This window comes from Leuciscus leuciscus (genome assembly GCF_965113295.1).
Source record: "Leuciscus leuciscus genome assembly, chromosome: 24".
NCBI classification, from domain to species: Eukaryota; Metazoa; Chordata; class Actinopteri; order Cypriniformes; family Leuciscidae; genus Leuciscus; species Leuciscus leuciscus.
Window position 1 is genome coordinate 16,306,988 of NC_138723.1, and position 23,483 is coordinate 16,330,470.

The 23,483-nt window shown below is 40.3% G+C and overlaps 1 protein-coding gene across 1 annotated transcript in view; it reads left to right on the top strand.

Annotated features, from left to right (window-relative positions):
- Positions 1-23,483, top strand: part of gbe1a (glucan (1,4-alpha-), branching enzyme 1a) — a 172,422-nt gene that overhangs the window by 131,540 nt on the left and 17,399 nt on the right. The window contains exons 13-15 of the mRNA XM_082157491.1: positions 6,637-6,821; positions 7,412-7,542; positions 19,580-19,697. Of these exons, the coding sequence (XP_082013617.1) occupies positions 6,637-6,821; positions 7,412-7,542; positions 19,580-19,697 (434 nt within the window). The remainder of the gene's footprint in view (positions 1-6,636; positions 6,822-7,411; positions 7,543-19,579; positions 19,698-23,483) is intronic.

The following is a 23,483-nucleotide window of genomic DNA, read 5'->3' on the forward strand; positions in this document are numbered from 1 at the left end:
CCTATGAAAGGAAGATTTGAGATTGGTCTATAGTTGCTTAATATGGTCTTATCCAGGTTGCTCTTTTTCAGGAGGGGCTTGACAACTGCAGTTTTTAGGGAGTTTGGAAAACTCCCAGAGAGAAGTGAAGCATTTACCACTTCTAGAAGATCTGCTTCTAAACTGTTTAACACACTTTTGAAAAAAGATGTGGGAAGTGTGTCAAGAGCGCAGGTTGATGTTTTAAGGTGCTGTACGGTTTCTTCCAAAATTTTGCCATCAATTTCTTTGAAATCAGACATAGTAACTACTTTCTCAGGTGGTTTGATCTGTCTGACCCCAGCGCAACTCAAGGATGTGCTGATCACCTTTCTGATATTATTGATTTTGTCAGAGAAGAAGGAAGCAAACTCACTGCACTTGCTGTCTGAGAGGATTTCACTGGGAATCTGGCTTGGGGGGTTTGTCAGTCTCTCTACAGTAGCAAAAAGAGTGCGTGTGTTGTTTAAATTACTGTTTATAATATTTGAGAAGAAAGTCTGTCTAGCTTTGCCTAGTTCCATATTGAAAGCATGAAGGCTGTCTTTGTAGATGTTATAATGGACTACAAGTTTTGTCTTCCGCCACATGCGCTCTGCTTTTCTGCATTGTCTTTTCATATTTTGCACTGCTGTTGAGTTTCTCCAAGGTGCCTTTTGTCTGCCACTCTTCTTCCTGACTTTCACAGGAGCAATATCATCAATTACACCTTTAACTTTTGAGTTAAAAGAATCAAGGAGAAAATCAACAGAGTCAGCAGATATGCTTGGTGTTAAAGATATAGCCTTCATAAATAGTACACTAGTGTTCTCATTTAAGCATCTCTTCTTGACAGACACAGATCTGGCTTCAGTGGCAGGAGAGATCAATATATCAAAGAAAATACAGAAATGATCAGACAGTGCTACATCCTTAATAACAATCGATGAAATGTTTAGACCCTTACTGATAAGTAAATCTAAAGTGTGTCCACGATTGTGTGTGGGTCCATGTACATGCTGAGTCAGATCAAAAGTTTTTAAAACAGTTTTGATTTCTTTTGCCATATTATTTTCTGCATTATCTATATGGATGTTAAAATCTCCAGCAATGGCAAAACAGTCAAACTCTGAGGTAATTGTTGATAACAGTTCTGTAAAGTCCTCAGCAAAGGCTGGAGAGTATTTTGGAGGCCTGTAAATAATGAAAAGTAAAATGCGTGGAGCACCTTTTAACACAATACCCAGATATTCGAAAGACAAGTAATTCCCAAATGATATTTGCTTACATTGATAGATATCTTTAAAAAGAGCAGCTAGACCCCCACCTCTCTTAACAGCTCTGCAGACACTCATAAAAGTAAAGTTAGGAGGGGCTGTTTCATTGAGGATTGTTGCACTGCAGCTGGCTTCTAGCCAGGTTTCATTTAGAAGCATAAAATCCAGGTTGTTTGTGGTTATTAAGTCGTTGACTAGAAGTGATTTATTTTTAAGTGAGCGAATGTTTAAAAGAGCTAACTTAACAGACTTACTTTTCCCCACAGCAATATTAGTTTGACGTGTAATAGGCACCAGATTAGTTGGGTTTGCTGTACGGCTATTGAAGGCCTTAGACTTTCTATCATGTAATAGAACAGCAATAGAGAAAGATACAGGCACACTGGGTTCCCGCTTGTTTTGTAAACATTTGAGAAAGTTACTGTTATCAAAACGGGGACCCGACACATATCACTGAGAGCTTTGAGCAGTTGTTTTTGGTTCACCTCGAGCAGAAGGAGGAGGGTGTGGGCCCTGGCGTTGTGGCAGAGGCCGAAGAGCTCTCACAGGAGGAGGGGGAGGGCGAGCTGGGCCCGCAGGCTTTGGTGGTAGTGGTGCCTGTCTTTTTTTAGTTGGTATCTGGGGGCTTGCAGCAAAAGAGTGGGATAGTCTGGTTCCAGCATGCACCAGTTCTTCCATTCTCTGTGAGAAGCATAGTAGTGGCGTTGCAGGGGAGAGGGAGAGAGTGTCTGGTGAAAGGGGCTGTTGCTCTGGTGTTATAGGAGGCTGTAATATGCTGTCCTGGCTTCCCTGGCTGTTTTCCAGGAAGTCGTCCTTGGGTGCTGAATCTTCAAGCAGTTCTGATATGGCTATCTGTGGTGAGCTCTGTGTGCAGGGCTCAGCTGAGATTGTGTCCGTGAGCAGAGGTTGTTGTGGCGGAGTGGTGTTATCATGTCCATTTTGCTGCTGAAGTGAAGTCCCGTGGTCATTCATACTGTGTCCAGGTGTGTGTGTGCCGTTCAGATTGAGTGGATTGGCACAAACCGCAGAAGGATGATTTAGGGAGAAGTAGATATTGTCCTTTAACACTCTTGAACCAAGTTTGTTTGGGTGATGGCCATCCCGATGAAACAGTTGTCGTTGACTCCAGAAAAGATTGAAATTGTCAATGAAGTTCACTGCTTTTATATTGCAGGTTTTTTGCAGCCATGTATTTAGCCCAAGCAACCGTGAAAACCTGTTTGTTCCTCTTGCTGGTAGTGGTCCACTGATGAATGTTTGAACTTTCAGTCTTTTAAGTGTTTCAAAAAGTTTATTGAAATCCTTCTTAAGGAGTTCTGACTGCTCTTTATGAATATCATTCTTCCCCACATGTATGATGAGTCGATTAGCAGTCTTATGTTTCATCAGAATGTTCTGAAGTTCCCTGTTTATATCAGAAGTTGTAGCTTGTGGAAGGCAGCACGTAGTTGTATCCCTGCTGCTAATGTTTCTGATTATGGAGTCCCCCACTATCAGAGTCCTGGGCTCGGCTGTGCTCTGAGCTGAGTGCCGCTGTCTGCTCGACCTTGAGCGCCAGTTAGCATCAGTGTTAGCTACTGGCCTATTCAGTCTGTGTTCGATCACATTCATCACATTTGTGGATTCCTCATTTACATTCATTAGTACTTCAAATCTGTTCTCAAGATGTATAGGCAGTGGTAGCAGACCAGTGTTTGCAATCCTAGTCAGAGCTGTATCTGGGGTAGAGGATGCTACTGCGGTAATATGTGATGCTCGTGACAATCTGATGTCTCGAGTGCCTTTGGGTTTAGCTCCCTGTTTGTGCCATCGATTAGTAAGTCGATCGGCTTGTTTCTCTACCTGTCGAGGAGTACTAGTTTCATGGGACTCACCGGTATGCTGAGGGTGTCCATGACGAAGCTCTGTTGTGTGCTCCGTCTGGTTTGGTGGTCCCGTAAGTAACTTTGTTTCTAGAACTGCAATCCTTTGTAAAAGTCTGTGGCAGTTGGTGCAGCAAGTAGATTCCAGAAGAGGCATTTTCTCTCTTATCCTTGTAGGCAGTTGTGTTTTCCTTTCCCGGTATGTAAGCTGGTCGGGTAAAAGAATTCTCAGTTTTTGTAGTAATCCAAACTTTGTCGTATGAGCACTGTGCTGATTTGCTGAAGTTAAAATTAGGTGATAAAAGGAAATAAAATAAAGGAAATAAAATATAGAAAAAATAGGAGATAAAATGTAAAAGCGATAGAGCAAAACGCGGAGCAGTAAGCAAGAGCGTCCGAACAGTAGCTGAGCAGGAAGGCGTATTATTATTATTATTATTATTATCTGTAGTAGCATCATTTAAATAATTTAAATAATATTATAGTATAGTGTTATATAAATAGTTATATTATATACTATAATTATTTATACTAATTGTACACGTTGTAGACTCACTCCTACGAGTCTACATCCCTACCAGACACCTACGATCGGTCAACGAGCGACGTCTCGTGGTTCCATCACAGAAAGCCACAAAATCACTTTCCAGAACATTCTCATTCACAGTTCCATGCTGGTGGAACGCTCTCCCCACCCTCATCCGGAATGCAGAATCCCTGACAACATTCAAAAGACAGCTGAAAACCAATCTCTTCCGTGAGCACTTAACCTTATAGAAAAAAAAAAAAAAAAAAAAAATTTCCTTTCCCTTTGAAACATCACTTATCAGGCTTATGCTACTCTGAATAATACCTGAACTTCGTATTTTGAGCACTTCTTGCGTTGTTGTTGCTTTTGCCTCTTTATGATGACTCGCTGAATTTTGTCCTAATTTGTAAGTCGCTTTGGACAAAGGCGTCTGCTAAATGACTAAATGTAAATGTAAATGTAAATGTACACGTTATTGTTAGTAGTAGTAGTACTACAAGTCGTTTATTTATTTATCTATAATTGTATTATTGTTTTTATTATTATATTAGTTTTATTATTATTATTATATTAGTATTTATTTATGATTATCAGGATTATGTTTTGTTTCATTTGTGTTTGTTCCTATCATTTTAAGTTGACCTAGTTCCCAAGTATGTGTCAATCAATTAATTAGAATTAGATTAAATAAATGAATGAATTAGATTAAACCATTCATTCTAATTCTGACAACCACAGAACCATTCATCTGTGTCCATGGAAACTAATAATTGATGGGAAACTAAGACAAAGGAGAACATGTGACTGAGAAAATACAAACTAAAAGTTCATGAAAATGAAACTAACTGAACAGAACGTGACAGATTTAGATTTTTTCTTTTAGTTGTCCTCTTTCATAGACAGCTCTTTTCCTCTTGCTGTGTAAATTTGTTTGAATTCTTAATATTTTTCAATCTCGTAACTTTCTGCAGAAGAGAGAAGTGAATCACGCTACTTCTCTCGCAAGGAATGAATCGCAGTTTCACTGTTCCACAGCATATGTTCGGCTGTTCACTACTAATGTCACACCTAAACTCCTAAACTCAGGATCAAAGCCTGAGTTGATAGAAAAGTTAGGGGCTGTTTACACCTGGCCACTTCATGCGTTTTCTCAGATCGGATAGCTATCCGATTGTGAAAAGACCAGGTGTAAATGCCCTCCGAAACGCATTCGAGACGGATTTGAATCCGATCGCTCAAACCACTTCAGGAGGTGGTCTGGGCCACATTCCAGACGAAACTGGACAAGTGTAAAGGCATCTGGTTGTTGAAACCACATATGTAAATTGTACTCCTCCCAAAAATGCTAAAAAAATAAACGTGTGAGAGCGTGTTATAGGCTATATGTAATGTTATAGCCAGATATGACGACGCTGGAACACGCATCACTGCAGATGAGAAGCTGAGCATCTATTCATTAAGCCAACGTGCAAACTATCGCAAATCAAAGTGAAAGTAAGTCGCAGACGCTTAACACACAATCGTCATCATTAAAAGTAAAGAAACGAAATCATCTTACCAGGGCTGTTGCCGCTCTCTCTTATTGCGGTCTTTGATTTTGAAATTTTAGCTGATGATCAATAAACACAGCTCATATCTGTTGTTTTCGGTGACGTGCACTCCATTAAATCTGCAAATAGCGCGGGAATTGAAGATCGGATTTAAATCCGTTTCGCAAAAACACATTTATGTGACCAGGTGTAAATGGAATCGTTTTGATAAATCAGATAGCTATCCGATCTGGGAAAATGCATGAAGTGGCCAGGTGTAAACAGCCCCTTAATGATCAGCGTCATTGTACCAACATGGTACCAACAAAGCCTGATTGGATTGGTTTGGTTTGGTTTGGTTTTGTCAACTCGAGACTAATCCTGTAACCCTGAGTTTGTTCAACTACCATCATAGTACTGTCCCAAACAGAAACCTAATGCCTCGTTTCCACTGAGCGGTACAGTACAATACAGTTCAGTACGGTACGCAATTTTTGCAGTTTCCTTTGCCAGAAGTTGTGAATGGTACCCTAATTCCGAACCGTACCGTACCACTTTTTTGGGACCCTTCCATTGGTGTACCTAGCACAGAAGGAGCTAGACTCACTGCAGAACGTTGATTGGTTGACAGAGAATCGCCACTTGCGCGTGCTACAAGGGGAATGACAACACAAGAGGCGCCATTTTTTAATACAGTTGAAACACAATACCGTTTCTTCTTGTGACAAACAGCCACATGCCGAGAAGCAAGAACAAGATCTGCTGGATGTCATCCATTGTTGTTTACCGTGAGGCTTTCTTCTTTGCCTGAGCATTACATCGATCGCTACTTTCCGACATACACCAGTAAGGGTACTGTTGGCAGTGGAAACACAAGCCGGATCAGGGTTTACTGTCCCGAATCGTACTGAACTGTACCGTACTGTAACACTCGGTGAAAACGAGGCATATAAGGAACATAAATACACATGGTAATGAATTCAATAATGATTTGCCTGTGATATATGAATATCCATGGTATCTGATAAGTGGCTGGAAACTATAAAAAAGGATACAAGAAACTGGAGAGAAACTAACTAACAGTTCATGAAAATCAAACTAAACAGAGAATAACTGTGACAGTTATTTGTTGTACCAAAATAATTTATAAATCCTAGGCAAAAAACAAGGTAAAAAATTACATTAGAATTTTCCCTGAAGATCTTCCAAAGGCTAATTTTCAACCTGTTCATGGAGAGGCGTTTAAAAATAAATCTTATTTAGTTAAAAACCGTGCAGTGTAAGAAAATCTCATGTGAAATGGGCCTGTAGAGGATGTAAGATCTAATATATTTAGAACACGCTAAATTACCTTAAAATGCTCTGGGGCATGTTTTCTGGTTTGTGATAAAAGTTTTCACCAACTTTTACAATTATAATTTTTCAAACTTTTCTTTCTCCAGGTAACGAGTTCGGCCATCCGGAATGGCTCGACTTTCCCAGGAAAGGAAACAACGAGAGCTACTATTATGCCCGTCGCCAGTTCAACCTTGTGGACATTGAGCATCTGCGATACCGACAACTGTACGCTTTCGACCGTGACATGAATCTTACAGAAGACAAATACGGCTGGCTGGCTGCCGGTCAGGTGAGATGCACATGCCTCACACTGGTTTTAACCTACAGAAGAAACCCAGTGTAAATCTCCTTGCTGGATCTGTCCTTGCCATCTGTTAAACTGTGGGGAGCTATTTATCTGCCATATTAAATGGGATATGAGATGCATGGCCCATATGATAATGAAATTGCATAATACAGCCAACCAGGCATGACTCTCAATAGCGGGAAGCCCATTTCACACACACGCCTTGTACTGAAGACAGTAGAAATAAGATTTCCTCTGTATGAAACAATATTAAACCCTTTCCTACGCTGGGGTTCACAGTTTGTCAAATATATGTATCAATGCAATTAGAGACTCATATTGTCTTTAAAAAAAGAGGTGCAGGTTTTCCTAGCTTGATCATCAGACAAGTGCCCCAAACCCTTGAAAACCACCAAATCAGACCAGCTAAGAGCAGCAACCCAGGTTTCTGCAGGTTTAGGTAGTTTTTCAGCAGAGTACCTCTGTACTCGCATCAACAATTGACTTGTTTGTTTAAATTATTTCTCCTGTACTCATGATCTAGGACTAACATCTGAGCAATAAAATCTTCTCCTTGTTTTTGCTTCTATCAGGCGGCAGTCACGACTTTGAATCAAGCTGATAAGGTGATCGTATTTGAACGCGCAAACCTGTTGTTTGTTTTCAACTTCCATCCCTGCAACAGCTACTCTGACTACAGGGTGGCAGTGGAGCATGCTGGGAAGTATCCTTTCAACAGGGAGCTCCAGAAGGCTAGCACATCTTAGTAATGGAGTGTGTTTATGCGTGTGGGAGTGAGATTATATATGTGTATATTTGTGTGCATATGAGTTGTGATATATACAGGAAGCATGTGGTAGAGAGGTTAGGTCACTTATTAGAAATGCATTAGCCACATATAGTATATTCATGATGAGACTCAGTGTGTATTTACAATGTAAGATCTGTGATCTGTGTGAGTGTGTCCTTCAACCCTTCATGGCTCTTTAGAGACCTACCTGCCATTGGTTGTGACACATTCCCATTGATGTTTAAAGACGAGCTTGTACACTAGGGAGGAAGGGGGAGGGGGAAACAATCTGACAAGTCTCGAAAACACATTTAATTGGCTGTAGAGATGCTATAGGTGACTTTCATCACACAAAACGAGCTGTTCATGCCTTTGTGTGTGCGTGGGTGTGCGGATGTGATGCTGTGTTGGGGCATTCAAGTTGCACCAATGGGAGTTTGTGTTTGTATGGAGACTCCAATTAGGATGAGAGAACGAGACACCCTATGACGAGAGAAACTACGGCTCATCAAACATCACCCACTCGTATTTGCTCACACAAATACCCTCACTCACCAACATGCACCGAAGAGAAGGTTTTAGCCTGATTAAAATCCACACAGATGAAACCAATATCGTAGTTGTTTTTGCTAGAAAGGGCTTTTAGCATGTAGCGGACAACAAAATTACCTTAAGCCAGAAATCGGCTAAATTAAAGGCACAATGTTTGTTGAAACTTGATAAGAGTCCTGCCTTGAACACATCTAAATGCAAATATTTAATTATAGAAATAGCGCCACCTACTGGCAACAGGAAGTGACGTGTTTAACACTGTGATGCACTACTAGCAACATACTAAAATATGCCATTGAGTGCTAAACATGCAAGAAACATGCTAAAACATGTTAGCAACAGGAAGTTGTTGTAACTCAAGCATACAATGTCCAATCTGCCCCACACGTTACATGTTGGCCTGGCCTGAAGACATCTATATGACATCTGCATGCCAAATACTATGTAAAATACAAAACTGTTTCTATTATTATTATTAATAATGAACAATATATTGTTTTACATTTTTAAATAGTATTTGGCTTAGTATTTGTTTTTTTGTTTTTTTGCTTTAATTATTATATTATTATTAAAACAACAGGTTTTCACTCAAATTGTTATGCTGACAATATAAAATATAATGAAAATGCAAAATAAACACATTTTTACTTGTGCTCAGACTTTTGGGCCCCAATTTGCTGTATAAATCTGTCGTAACTGTCGTAATTCTAGTCTTCATTTATTTTCAAGGATCTTTTTTCTTCTTATCATGAGTCTGTGCGTGAGTCGCTGGAAACATCAGAGTCTTGTTTGTGAGCCCATCGGAATGGATGCACCTATACATCAGACCAGTAAAACAGCAAATCGTGGTAAAAAGACCACGGCAGTCTGCCTCTAATGGGGTGGGATCTATTTATTTTGCCCCAAGAACAGAGCTCTATGTTGGGGGAGGCTTGAGTTTCTGCAAGGGGTTTTCTGCCGATGCTTCAGGGAAAGAGAATGTGATCGATAATGCGCTTTAGGAGTATATCTCCAGGCCATTCCCTGCACCTCTTTCCACTTTTATGTTTCATTCATGTCTTTGCTCGTAGTTTGAATCTTTTCGTAGTCAAGGGACGCGGACAGGGATCCTACTCGTCTGTGACAGTCAACAATTGCTTAAAGTGTAAGTTGCAGGTTAACCACCACAGCCAATTAATGTGTAAATTAAAGTGCTCTATATGTATATATTTAATATTTCTGTCTTAAAATGCATTAAAATAACATTTATTGGGGTTTCTTCAAAGGTAGCGTGTTTTTTCAGTAACTGGTGATGACGTCATAAGAGGAACTCGCAACCCAAACTCTGCTAGATTCTTACTGTATTATGGCTATTTGGAGAACGACTGAGGATGTGGGAAACCATCAAATTCTTTATGGACCACAGCCCTACAATTTTTAACCGGTCAGGCGTGAGAGAGGGGAGGAAATTGCCAGGACCCATGGCACTCAAAGAGTTATTAATGCTTGGTGTGAGGAGAATGAGTGGAGGGTTGGCCAGGTGTCCTGGTGAGTAGCTACGTTAGAGCTAGTCTAGGCTAGCCTGGTGCAAACTTAACCCGGATAATATAAGGGAACAAGCCAGTCTTTTCAAAAGTTTGCCATCATGTAGAATAGCAAGGAGGGACAACGGCTGAAGACATTTACTTACATGGTGTCAGTCCAAATCAGAGCTGTAGAGATGCACACACTGCACAGGCACCAATCGCTAGTCTCATCGACGCCTCAAACGTCATGTAATACCCTTCCTCAATCCACGCTATTTCTCACGATTTAATTAGCGATGTTTATTGTCAGAAAAGAAAAAGAGAGATCGATGTCCCCATCACTGTGTTTGTGTGGGCTATGCCACCCAATTGAATCAGCAGTGGAGAGTATGTGCTGTCGTGAGGTGAACGCGTTTTGGAGTTTAGTGGAACAGCTCGACCTGCGACCGGCTGATCTGACGTGCCTGAACCCGGTGCCTGAACCCGTTTGTTTTGCGAATAGCTTATTCTCATTTCAGGCAGGATCACGGTCCCCTTGAAGTCAGCACACACGAGTATGTTTACAGTTGAGTTATTTTATCCATAATTTTTTAATCAAATAAAACATACAACCAACTTTTCTGTAGTTATGTAAGGCATCTATAGCTATGACTATGCCGGTAACTCTACTAGTGAGTTCCTCTTATGACGTCACGCCCCATCTAGTGGAAGGGAGCGGGAGCGGTTAAAGCAGCACTCGGTAGCTTCGGGATTTCTTCGCTGTATTCTCGCTTTTTGCTCGCAGGTTTCTCTCTAGAGCTCCCCCCACAGCTTCGGAATAGATATTTGACAACACTGTTGTAAAAAGTCGTTGGTGATTCTCAGACACCAGAGGCTATAGATCAACGACATCAAAGCAGATGGGACATTCTTTAAAACGTCTTCTTCATTCGGGTTCGGACAGCGTGAGGGAGCGCAATAATGACAGCATTTTAGCAGATTTCTTTTGGCCGTAAAGCAATTGTTTACATCGCGAGACCTGATATCACGCGAGACTTCCTGACGCGGCGGCCGGCGACCCGCCGGCTCAAAGTTGCAAGTGCGGATTTTCCGCTCACGGGCACCAGGGGGGTGCGAAACGACCACCATTCAACCCGAAATAAGTAATATAACCATTCCAATGACTCCGAAGCTGTTCAGTTAAGGTAAAAAAAGTTACTTAGTTCACCTTTAAAACCACTGTTAAAAGTGCCAACTTTTCATATTATATTCAGCATTTTGGTATAAAAAACAATGGTGGGCGGTTCTTATCTTTATGTTTAATAAACACATTGCATTATCTTCGTGAAAAATTTAACCTGCAATTTACACTTTAAGAGGCACACTTTGCCAGGAAACGTTTTGATAAATAAGTAAAAAGACAAACATTACGAGTGCATTTCAAGTTTGGAGCTGATATGAAGAGAATATTGTTGCTTGTTGCCAAGTGAGATCGTTTGAAAATGGCAATACTCTTTTGCAGTTTTATTCATGATGAAATACTAGACTTTTTCTTACACAATGGACAAGTTTGGAATTGTATCAGTTGAACAAGTTGTTTCTCAGGTTCACTGTACGTGTTGTGTTTTTTATATTTTGGCAAATATTTTTTTGCATTGTGAAAACATGGTCAGTATTTTTGTCTGTTGTCTGTGTATACACACACACACACACACACACACAACCATTCAAAAACCATTAAGCAGTTTTTAACAATGGTAATGCCTAGTAGTCAAGCATATTATAATGATTTCTGAAGGATCATATGACACTATAGACTGTGGTGACTGCGGCTTTGCCATCACAGGAATAAATTACATTTTAAAATATATTAAAATAGAAAACCGTTATTTTAAATTGTGATAATGTTTAACAGTTTTACTGTTTTTACTGTTTTTTTTATCAAATAAATGCAGCCTTGGTGAGTATGAGAATTCTTTCAAAAACATTAGAAACATCTAGATATAATATATATCTGAAGACAAAAGTACGGGTTAAGATACTGACAAAAATACTGAGTAAGAAAAGTTTTATTTTTTTTTATTTTTTTTTGCTGTACAGGGGCTTTGTCATCTCTGCAAACTCAACCTTGCCCTCACTTTCAAGCTCAATTATAAATGCCCCAACTGTCAAGTAATAAACACCTCTGCAAGGCACAGAGCAACACGTGCTGAATGGCTAGCTTGAACCGTTTCACTAATGCACTCTCAAGCAGTTCCAGACTCGAGCGAGCAGCCCTTCATTACAGCAAACCCAGAGCAGAGGCAAACCCACCCAACAGCTCCGCTCATACCCCCTGGTCTCCTCTTCAGAGAACAAGGGCTGCGGGGAGCAGCCGGAGATGAGCTCCACCAGCTGAAGGCCTCCCACCAGGACCTCTATTTAATCATGGCCCAGGCAGCGAGCCCGCTTGGCGGGGAATAAAGACACCCTTTAGCCAGGGCCACTTAGGCTTCCTCCAGCCCCTGCCGCTGCCCTTTCTATGTCTTGCACATGAGGGGGGAGCCCTCTTTCCATGCCACCAGCCGTCGGGCTTTGAAGATGAGAGACAAGGGTGTTAGAAGTGCACGACCGGCGGAAAGAACGGTAAATATGGCCCATGTGCGCCTCCCCAAACACCTAATCGTTTTGTGTTTGCTCGTGTATTCTTCTCATTAAAACATCGCCTTTAACCAGAGTCCATGTGGGCTTTGTGAGAAAAAATCATTTCATCCGTTCCAACCCTGAAGCCATAAGCCTAAATGTAGAGTTTAAAATGGCATTGATATTCAAGTGGCGTTGTGCTTTTTTTGACCTGCCAGTAGATTTTTACCATTCTCCTTCTCTCGACAGCCTGTCCTGTGCCTCTGACTCTCAGCGCTGATACTGTAGATGTTGAAGTGTGAATCCCACCAGGACAGCAGCTTGATCTGTCTTTAATATGCTGTGAGTCACATCCCCATTATATCTCATGCGTAATACACACACACCTGATATGGAGGTCTAGTATTGCTTTATATCTGCCATCCCTCGTTCCCATAGCTGTGCTGCTGATCGTCTGGAGCCGTTACTAATTGCTTAAACCTGATCATTATGCCAGATTTCTTCTCTGCTGGAGTGTTTTGGGGAAGGCAGGGACGAGGTCTTGGAGGACGATCAATCATTTTTCCTCGTGGGAGAATATCGATCCTTCCGGTCTCCAGGGCCATGAAGTGCAGAGGGGACATTCAGCCAATCGAACGGGTCAATAAGAACGTGGCTGGCTCAAGCCAGCTTCTGATAGGTGATCACAGCTACGCTTTCTGCTGGACTTATAGGGACAGTCACAAAACAGGGTTTATACGGATGGTGATTTTCCCATAGGACAGATCGAATGAAGATAGTTATTTAAATGTGACCCGTGCTGGCAAAATGAGTCGCAATGAGCAAATTTTCATAAATGATGTATTGGTATTTTCACATTCTCTATTAAAAAGCTTCAAAATGATGTATGAATTGTTGGAATCAGACAAAAAATGAATGAGATACACCTGTTTGAAATGTATAGAGTCAGCAAAGTCAATTTTGAGAAAAATCGAGTTAAAGTTTTCTAAAGGTTCCAAAACAAAATCACCTAGCAACCATGCCTTAAAATCCCTGGTAATAACACCAAAAATTTGGCACACCAATTCAAACCCAAATATGTATAGGAAAAATATTTATTCAACTTTTTTCCCCAAATGATACCACAATTGTTGTATTAACATTAATGAGACTGTAGACTACTGTACCGCACGGATCTAATATAATGTTACACATCAAATGTATTTCTCCAAAGGTTAACCAAATATTAATTTAAGACATAACAGATCATGTTTGCGTGAATACTCACCAAGACAGATATTTTGAAATACTGTAATTCTGTGTATATGAGTATATCGGGATCGCGTGCTGTCTTTGTCCCCGTTTACACGTACATGGTTATTTTGAAAAACGGAGACATTTCCCTTTGGTTGTTCCCTCGTTTACACGCAAGCGGAGAATTCGCCTCTGAAAACGATTCTTTCTAAAAACTCCGGCCAGAGTGGAGATTTTGGAAAACTCTGTTTGCACGTTTGCATGTAAACTGAGAAAAACTGAGTTTTAGGCAGTCGACGTCACAGTATGCGACAGAACTTGCACTGCGTCAAAGGTGCGACCTATATTTTCGGGATTCTGATTGGCTAACATGGGCTTGAGCTTCTCGTTACACTGCCACCTACAGGTTTGGCATGCTCTTGATGGCATATACACGGGTTTGTGTAAACGAACACTTTTCTGAAAACGGAGAGGGTGAAATGTCCATTTATGAAAATAACCGGCCACGTGTAAACGCAGCCTTTGTGCACACGCATCGGATATGTCAGTCAGCAGTAAGACACATTTCATTGGTTCAGACTTCAAGAATTCGCTATGAATATTCACAAAGTTGGAATGCTGCAAACTGCCTGAGCTCGTAATTAGCCCGTGCGCATTCCGACGCATTTTGACTGCGCGGGTCACATACGTATTTTTTATTTCTTATTATTTTATTTTAATATTATGGATAATAACTTTTTGCAGTTTTTGTTCTATTGGGTTTACATGCACAGTATGTCGCATTTACAAACTCCAACCACACTCAGAGAAGCATAAAAGGAAATAAGTCATCCAGACTCTATCCCTACAGAGAGTGCAGAGAGTGCAGTCAGGTCTACAGCAGACTTAAGGGTTCCCCAGTTAAAACGTGTCCGGGGGCAAGTTATCTTGAGATCAATTGGGGTGCTGAGAGAAAGGACCATCTTCAACTCAGAGAGCTGTATATCCAGGACGGCAGGACTTAGTGCACACTTAGGAAACTTTTCTCTACATTATTCATGAAGACTAATGCACAATGTTGAGGTAAAAGGCTACAGATGTAATGTTACATATTCATACAGCACGTATGACCACTGCATTGACCGAAACAAAAGCATTAATTACTTTGACAAATACATGCTGTAATCTCTGCTTTTAAGTGCCTTGGGCTCAATCTTATTCTCTGGCTGTGTTTGAAATCACACACCACCACAGTGCATACCTGTCAAGTATCCCGTTTTGGCCGGGAAAGTCCCGTATTTTACCCTTCTTTCCCGCCGTCCTCCCGTATTAGTATTTTCCCGTAAATCTCCCGGTTTTTAACCTTATTAAAAATAATAATAGCTAAAAAAAAAAAAAGGATTTCCCTTATTTTCAAATCCAAAACTTGACAGGTATGCCACAGTGACAGGACGCTACTCCTATTGCATCTCATTTTTGACTCATTATTGCAAAGTTGAGATATATTTACACAAAATTGAACCCTGGCTGTAAGACCCAAGCATTGGCATTGTCTTGATTCAAATACATATATGAATATAAATATATATATATATATACAGTATATATAAATATTTTCCTGGCAAACGTGTTGCTATGAGACATTTTAGAGTGTGTACTGTTGTTATATGCTTTTTGCCCATATTTGGTGAAAAATTGCTTAAAAGAGTTGCAATTTTGCAATTGTGGGTCGATGAGTTAAACATCAAGGTAACCATTTGTTTATTTTTATTATTTAAAAAATATATATATTTAAATGGTCATGTGACAGCAATGTAATACTAAATGGAAATTATGGTTAAAACAAAAACAAAAAAACATTCATCTCAATGCTCAATGCAAAACTTTTACTAGAGAACGCAAATGTTTTCCAAGCAAATGCAAAGTTCCTCTGGGGAACACAATACTTTCGCGAGAGAACGCAAACGTTTGTATGTGAATGCAAAAGCATTGAAATATAATTGTTCCTTCCATTTATTTTTTTTCCATCACCATGCCTCCTTATTGGCTCTGTAATATACAGTAGTGGCGCAAAAACGGGGTATGCAGTGCATAGGGGCGCCGGACTGGAGGGGGGCGCCATCGTGGCAAAATAATTCTTTGAAAATCTCCTTTAATAAAACTTTATAAATAATCAAAAATTGTTTGTTAAAAAATAATGAAAGGAAACGTTTTTATTTCACTTTTGTTTAGCATTTTAACTGATTATTTTATAATATCAATATCAACCTCTCCCCCTCCGACTACTTTAAATCTGTCCCATGACCAAAAATGGATAGATGTGGGAAGCGTTCTGGGGTGGAGAGCAGAAAAGGTCAAATGATAAGCTTAAAATAATTTATTTAAAACATTAATCTCATAACATTAGGCTATTTATTGCAGTGTAAATTTTGCAGTGTAAATTATTTAGCCTAATTTGATTGGTAACAGCCCTGTTTTATTATTATAACTGAATTTATTGATCAAATGTAAGAATTTGACATAAAAGATGATGCATATATTTAATAAAGTACAAATAAAAATCAGCCTTTATAAAGGTAAGTAATGTATGGGGTAAATGTCACAAATATGCAGATTTAAGTAAAAGCTGATAGAACACTGATGAGAATGCTTCAGAATAAATTATATTTATACCCCAAAAATCATCCCGGAATAAAATACTGTTATTTTAAATTTGTATGTACATACAACACATACAACTGTATTGATCTTGCACTGATCACCAACACTGATCTTGCATACCCCTCAGCAAATGTGCAGTTGTGCCCCTGAATGTACAAATAGAAATCAGTACACTGTATGTAGCAGTGCACTAGTATACCATTCTAAACATATATTCTTTGATAAAACAAAAAACAAAAAAACAATTGGACTCAAAATAAATGGGACAGATTGATTGGATTGTCTAATGTTGATTTAATGGTGATTGATTAAAGCTGTAGAAGCTATCATAAGATTCAAACATTAGCCTAATCTTATTCACACAGTGAACCCAGCCCAGGGTTGGTACAGAGACAATTTGCATAGTCATAGAATGAAAGTAACTAAATATGTTTATCTACACTGAGATGAAAGCAAACATGAATCTTATATGAAACAAGAGCTTCCAGGGCTGTTAAAGCGGTGTGTTATAGTCTAGACAGTGATTTAAGGGCAGAATTAAAGTATAGGAAAAAATGCATTTAGAAGCTTTAAAAACGTTTGAATTGGCTAGAGAGAGAAATGATAAGCTGTGTTTGAAATGAGAGAGTCGGTCGAGGTGGAGAAAACTTTCAAACAGATAAAGAGAGAGTAAGAGAAGGTCATGTGGGTATAGATTTTAGATTTAGGATATTAGATTTTCTACAGTTCAAGGAGTTTAGGTGAATGGCCCACGGCTGTGTTGATTCCCAGAGTGCTTCCTGTGGTGTGGAGCTCCGATGCCTTCCCCAAGAGTCGCTCAATCCTTCCATAGACAGTGGAGGAGCCTGGCGGAAACTATCATCCGCTGTTCGGAGCTAGTGGGGTGTAGCTCAAAGAGAAATTAGCTCCTTTCCAAACAACCGAAGGGAAAGTAGGAAAGAGGAAAAGCAGATCAAGTAGGAGAGGCTTTGGAAATACATGACAGCATGCAGGAAAAAAGACTGAAATCAAAACAGCAAAGAGATTGCTTTCCCAACCTTCCTAAAGATGCAGAAATTCTCTGAAAATCAAGCAGCGGGGTTGCTTGGGAGAGTGAGGTTCACCACGGCATTGTGGTCTGTTTACTAGATTCAACCACAATCCCTCTCAAATCCCCAATTTTACACAGAGCCGTAGCGTTTTTATTGCCGATTTTAAAACTATCACGGCAAGTCGGCGGATATAATCTCTCTCCAAAATGATGTGCTTTGCCAATTCCTGAACCTGATGCTTTTTTTCCACCCTCCTCCGTGAGGTTTTTGTTTGTGTGTTTGTGGAAGGAATGGAATTAACCTCTTGGGAGTGAGAAAGTCGGGTCTGGATCAGATCCATAATTTCTGGAAGTAGAGATTGCCTGGTTTAATTAGAATAAGTTTGCCACCTGCCCTTCTTATCCAGCTCACAATTAAAAAACGTGTTCGACTTCCTCTAATCTCTACAGCAGCTGGCAGCTTTTACGAGCGTCGCCATTAAACTCACCAGTCGAGAACCGCTGATTTAAAAGCGGTTAATGTATTGTAAGTCTGTGAAGGCACATATATTAATTTAGTCCTCGTAAAATGTTCTTTGTTGCATAACGGGAGTTATTACAATAACAGTTTTCCATTGTTTGTAGATGTTTCACCTCTTCAGCAGCGGTCAAATGTCAAATAATTTTTCAGTAGCAAATGACTCAGAATTCTGATTCAGATTCATTTATTCACGCTAATTGTTATACAGTTAGCATCTGCCAATTTTATTTTTATTTTATTTATTTATTTTCTTTGTTTATTTACTTCTTTTGACCCTGACCTTCAGGGCTTCTTGTGACTAAAAGAAAAAAATTGACACAGTATGCCAATACTGTAATCCAAAAAGCTGTATAAAATGTGTTTTATGAGTTGCCCTTCCAGGCATTGAAAATATATGCAGGAATTATGCAAAAAAGAAAATATTTTCTGTTTTGTTATAATGTTAGACCCCGCATAAAATATATAACATTAATGTAAGAAAAGGCATTTCATATTTGCCATTTTGCCCTTCAGGACTTTTCTGTTCAGATCCATGCATTCATTTTCAGCACGCATGTTTAGCTGAAATTTGTTCACTCCATAAAAGTTCACAGTTCGCGCTTACCAAGCTGAAGTGTTAATTAATTTGCTCTATGCTGTATCTTAACTGCACCTTGTGATTTACATTTGGGACGTTTGATAATAAGAATGCACTAACCTGTAGTATTTTAACTCGATTTTCTCTTCCCATAATGCAATAGTTTAGAGTGAGTGGTGTCCCTGGCTTCTCTCTTCACCGTGTGGAGCCTGTTCACTGGTCTGACTGTGAACACACACATACACACTAACACGGCTCCAGTAGGGGGTAAATTATGTTGTAGCTAATGATTGCGTTAGCTATTGGGGGGGCGTAGAGGATTGCCTGAGGTTCTCCACAGGAAGAGAAGGGTGAGATATGTTCCTTAGACACAAACTAAAGACTCAGATGGATTAGCCATTATAATTATAAATGTCCTTGTGACACATAACGTATACTTACTGACAATCATCGCTTCAACTGTCCCTGCCAATCCCCTCTGACATGCATCGGTATGTGGTATACATGAATTCAGGCACTAGCAGGGTCCTTGATCCACTAAACATTGGGACACTGATGATTCAATTACATGTAACAGGATTACAAGGTCACAAATAAAAACCTAGCTGGTATTTATCATCAAAATTGCTGCATTACACTTCCAATATACTTCTGGTATCATTTGTGTAGCATTCATGTTAATTTTCATAAATGTAACAAATATGCCAAGTAAGTTGCTTTATTATTTTTTTTTAAAGCATGCATATATGGCAGATTGTTTTATCTTATGATTGATATAAAAAATACTGTAAAAAGTAATATTGTGAAATATTATACAGTTCAAAATTGCTGTTTTCTATTTGAATATATTTTAAAATGTACTTTATTCGTTTGATGGCAAAGCTGAATTTACAGCAGCCATTACTTTAGTCTTCAGTGTCACATGATCCTTCAGAAATCATTCTAGTAAGCTGGTTTTCTATTTTTATTATAATTGAACAATTATATATTATGCAGTGTATTCTTCTGTTTTCTCTATGCATTGTCTCATTGATTAGAGGTCTCTCACGACAGCAAATGTGCATGTGTCTCACCTCAGAGATGTAGATAGAGATCCATGTCTTGTGTGTCATTTGTCTGGTGGCTTCCCTCTCTTCTTGAGCTGTTACTCAACAGAACAGTCATCCATCACATCTCATGCGTTTATCATTATCCGACCAACCATCTGTCCCCGAGCTACTCTTGACGAGAGAGAGGGAAAGAATAAGAGAGAGATAAATGTCGCAAGACCAAAGAGCGTCTCCTTACAGTTCCTTGATCATGTTTCGTATCAGATATAAGATAAAATTGAACTCGGACGAGCTGCAATATGGGGGTCACGGGAGGCTTGTGCAGGACACGGAGTTCTTCACAGAGCCCATGCCATTCAATGGCAGAGCCCAATCATTTCTGGTGAGTTTCATCTCAACTACACCTTTCAACTCTTAAACCTTTCAACAAAAATGTTGTGTTATGTAGTGAGTAACAATCTGGGCAGGTCCATGATTTTGCCTTTTAAAGTTTCCATTTTATCTCCTCCTCATGTGCTGGAGTGAGCAATGAGCCATAAAAGTCTTGTTTTTTATATACTTGCCGTTTAAAAATGGATCCTTGTTGTCTCTTGTGTACATAGCTCTGAATTGAAGCACATTAGATGTGTGGCAAACAGAGCCTTGGTTCAGACCCTAGAGAAATGCTACAGTTACCTGTATAAAAATACTTTACCTGAACTAGCTCAAAACAGCAGTGCTTCTAAAGAGGTGAGCACACTAGTATTTCATTATGCAATGGTAATCTTCAGAGAGTATGGCATTTATTGAAAAATACAGCTTTAAGGTAAGAGCAAGATATTGAATAAATCATGATCTCATTTCAGCCTCATTACAGCTAGTTGAATTTTATGACAATCCACTTTATATAGTCTGAACTCTGAAGGTGAGCACTGTTGCCCTTCCCATAAATCAGCTGAAGATTTTTTGCAGAGCGGCCCAAACGGATTCTGGTTTGAGGTATATAGGCTCTGTATGGAGTGTGAAGGTTCTTCATGTTATGCAAATGTAATTGTTGCTATGTTAAGGTTGTTTTGGAGTATAATCATGCTGTGTGTACTTGGAGGTGTTCATGCTGTGTAATACTTTGTCTCCATGCTGTGTTAAGTTTCCTTATTCTATGTTAACTTCCTTTATGCAGTGTAAAGGTTCTGCATCCAGTGTATAGTGTCTTTATGCAGTGTGAAGGTTCTTTGTGTTACTCTTTGTAAAAGTTTATTGTGCAGTGTAACACCGTTACTATACCAGAAGCGAGCGATGCAATGCAACTCAAAATACAACCCATTTATAATTAGTGATTCGGTCTACATTGGATGCAGCGCAAGGAGACACAACAAATTCCCTACTGTAAACTGATGCCCTGTTCTATTTCTAATGTTCTGCAAGCGCCCGCACTAATTTTGACGCGAAAAACAAATGGATTTGCAATGGTCGCTTTGTCACGTTCAGTATACATGTTCTTAGTACAGTTTGAAGGTTCAAAGGTAAAAGTTTGTTTACATTGTAAAGTTTATGTGTGCATTCCGGCATTGTGAGGTTTCGTTATGCTCTATGGTTTTTTGTGCTTTTTTTAAAACTGTCATAATGTAGTAGTAAAACGGTTGTTCATACAGTGCTGAACTTTTTCATACAGTGTAAAAGTATGACATGTGCATTGTATTTCCATTACACAGACTCTTTACTGATTTAATGATCCAAAGTTGTGTATGGAGCCATTTGAGTGTGCAGTGCTTGCCTGGATACAGCAGATGATTTCAAACACAACTCTGGAGATGGAGATGAACCCTGGGGGAGGTTTTAGGCTGAACTTCAAAATGTTCCCCATACCTGATTTATTTTCAGAGTTCTCAATCTGTCTCTATCTTTCCCTCTTTCTCCCCCTTTTCTCCACTGCCAGTAACTGCCCATTCAGTCATTTCCCCAGGCTGTTTTCTGATGGAGCGCTGGGGCCAGGGAATAAGGTAGGCCTGTAACGAACAGTTGAAAGAGCCGTCTCCAATCAGTTAGCCTGTGAAAGCCTTGGTAACTTTCTGTTTATGGTATAAGCTTTCTGTTTAGCTTTCCTTCTCTCTCCCTCTCTCTTGAGGCAGGTCCATAAACACACCCCCTTGGTTTCATATTGCTATTGATCTTTGACTGCCCCTTATTTATAGACTGATAAATGTATCATTTGTTTTCTCTGCTATAGAGAGAAAACTCAGCCTATTAGTTTCTCAACGTCTTCCTCATATTTATCCTTTATGGTCTGCCTCGCCTTCCTTTTCATAGTCGACTGGCTAGGCTGCTTATTAAGGGTATACAGAAGAATAAAAAAGATTGATGACTAGGAGGATGGTGAAACAAACATTTACCTAGTAATCACACTTTCTTAGCCATATTAGATCCTGATAAAACTTGTATAGATGGATTAATGAATAAAACATGGTTCATCCAATGTAGGAGAGACCATGAACAATTGAAACCTGCATATGTTTTACATTTTCATTCATAACTTTCAAACTGCTACAAATTTACCTGCCATTTTTTGGTATAAAAAAGGTGAAGCTGGAGGGAAGGCAGAGCCGAAGAGGTGGAGGGATGAAGCACAGTTGAAGGCTTGGAAGTCCGTGGCGCAGGCGGAGTGGCAACTGACCAAGCTGAAGCTGGAGGGACGAGGGAGCCCGGTGGAGCCGTAAAGTAGGGGGACCCAAGTGGAGCCAAGGGGGGGAGGAACCAAGGTGGAGCCAACTGGTTGATGAGCCGAGGTGGAGTGACAGGCTCATCGGCTGGAGGCGGAGCCTGGGGATCCTCTTGACAAGGTGGAGCTGGAGACAGAGCTGATCCACGCAGCAGAGTGGAGTCCGAGGAGGAGACAAGGAAATGAGGGGAAACTGTGGAGGCGGGGCAGAGGAACTGGCTGTCATTGGAAGAGGAGTTGGGAGAGGGAGGCTGAGCAGGATCTCTGGAGAAACAGAAGACTTTGAGCTGGGCGGGACCAGCAGAGACACAGGAGACTTGGAGCTGGGCAGGACCAGCGGAGACACAGGAGACAGGGAGATATCCTCTTCCAATTCCTTATCGTATCCTGCAGAGGCCAACTGCAGCTCACCTTCAGCGCTGGGAGTGTGAGCATGGCTCCACTCCATGCCCTCAACTCCACAAGCACGCCCACTGGAATGCATGGTGTTGCCAGCTTACTCACCTGGTCAGACTCTTTCTTAGGCTCGAGCTCCGAGGCAATGGTGGGCTCCATCTTTATCTCTGGCTCTTGCATTGCAGCAGGCTCGGGCTCTCTGTCTGTGTTGGGCCCTGGTGTTTGCTCCGTGCAGTGTGTGTGAGGCGAATGGCTGGGTTCTGGTTCCGGAGTGAGGCCGGTGGTGTCGTCTTCAGCAGCGCAGGCGATCCATTGTTCACCAGCACCCACTCCACAAAAGTTCCCCCGAGGACCAACCATGGTCCAGGTCCAGGCGTTCGTTTAGGCTGATGAAAAAAAAAAAAAACAGCCAGCGGTCGAGGAAGTTGGTAAGGCACGGCAGGTCTAAAAATGTCCTTGTGTGGTCCTTGAAGTTTAGCTCTTCTTGCTCTAGTCTAGACAGAGCAACTGAACAGCAGGTAAATTGCACGACGCAGTTCAGCTTAACGAAAGTTCAGTTGTCCATGACCTCAGAGCCGAGATACAGGTTTAATTTCAAAGGCTTCATAACTTTTGACAGCAGAAAGTGGAATAATCACAATTCTTTTTTTCAGGCAGACAGAGAGAACTCTACTGAGCGTGTGCAGAATAAATGTCATCAGTCTATCTTATTTGGTAGCTTTTACAATAATTTTAGTGTTACAATTGGCCCTGGTCTCCTCTATAGAGACTGACCTTTATACTTGTGATAAATTTCTGTTGCTAAGAAACCTTGGCATTTTTTAAACCAATGAAATTAAAAATGTACCCTGCTGATCTTAATTCCTCTTTTATTACTTTATATTACAGAATCCAAACTCGTCAGTGTTTCTTTCGGTTCATTGTGAGTGCAAGCTATCTGTCCTATGCAAATCTGGCAAGCATCTTTTTCTCTCTGTCATTTAATGTTTGGTTTTTAAAGACCGGATAAAAAAGATAAACACCCTCCTTCCCTCTCGCACACGCTTTAGAGGAATGTCTGATTGTGACAGGAAATGA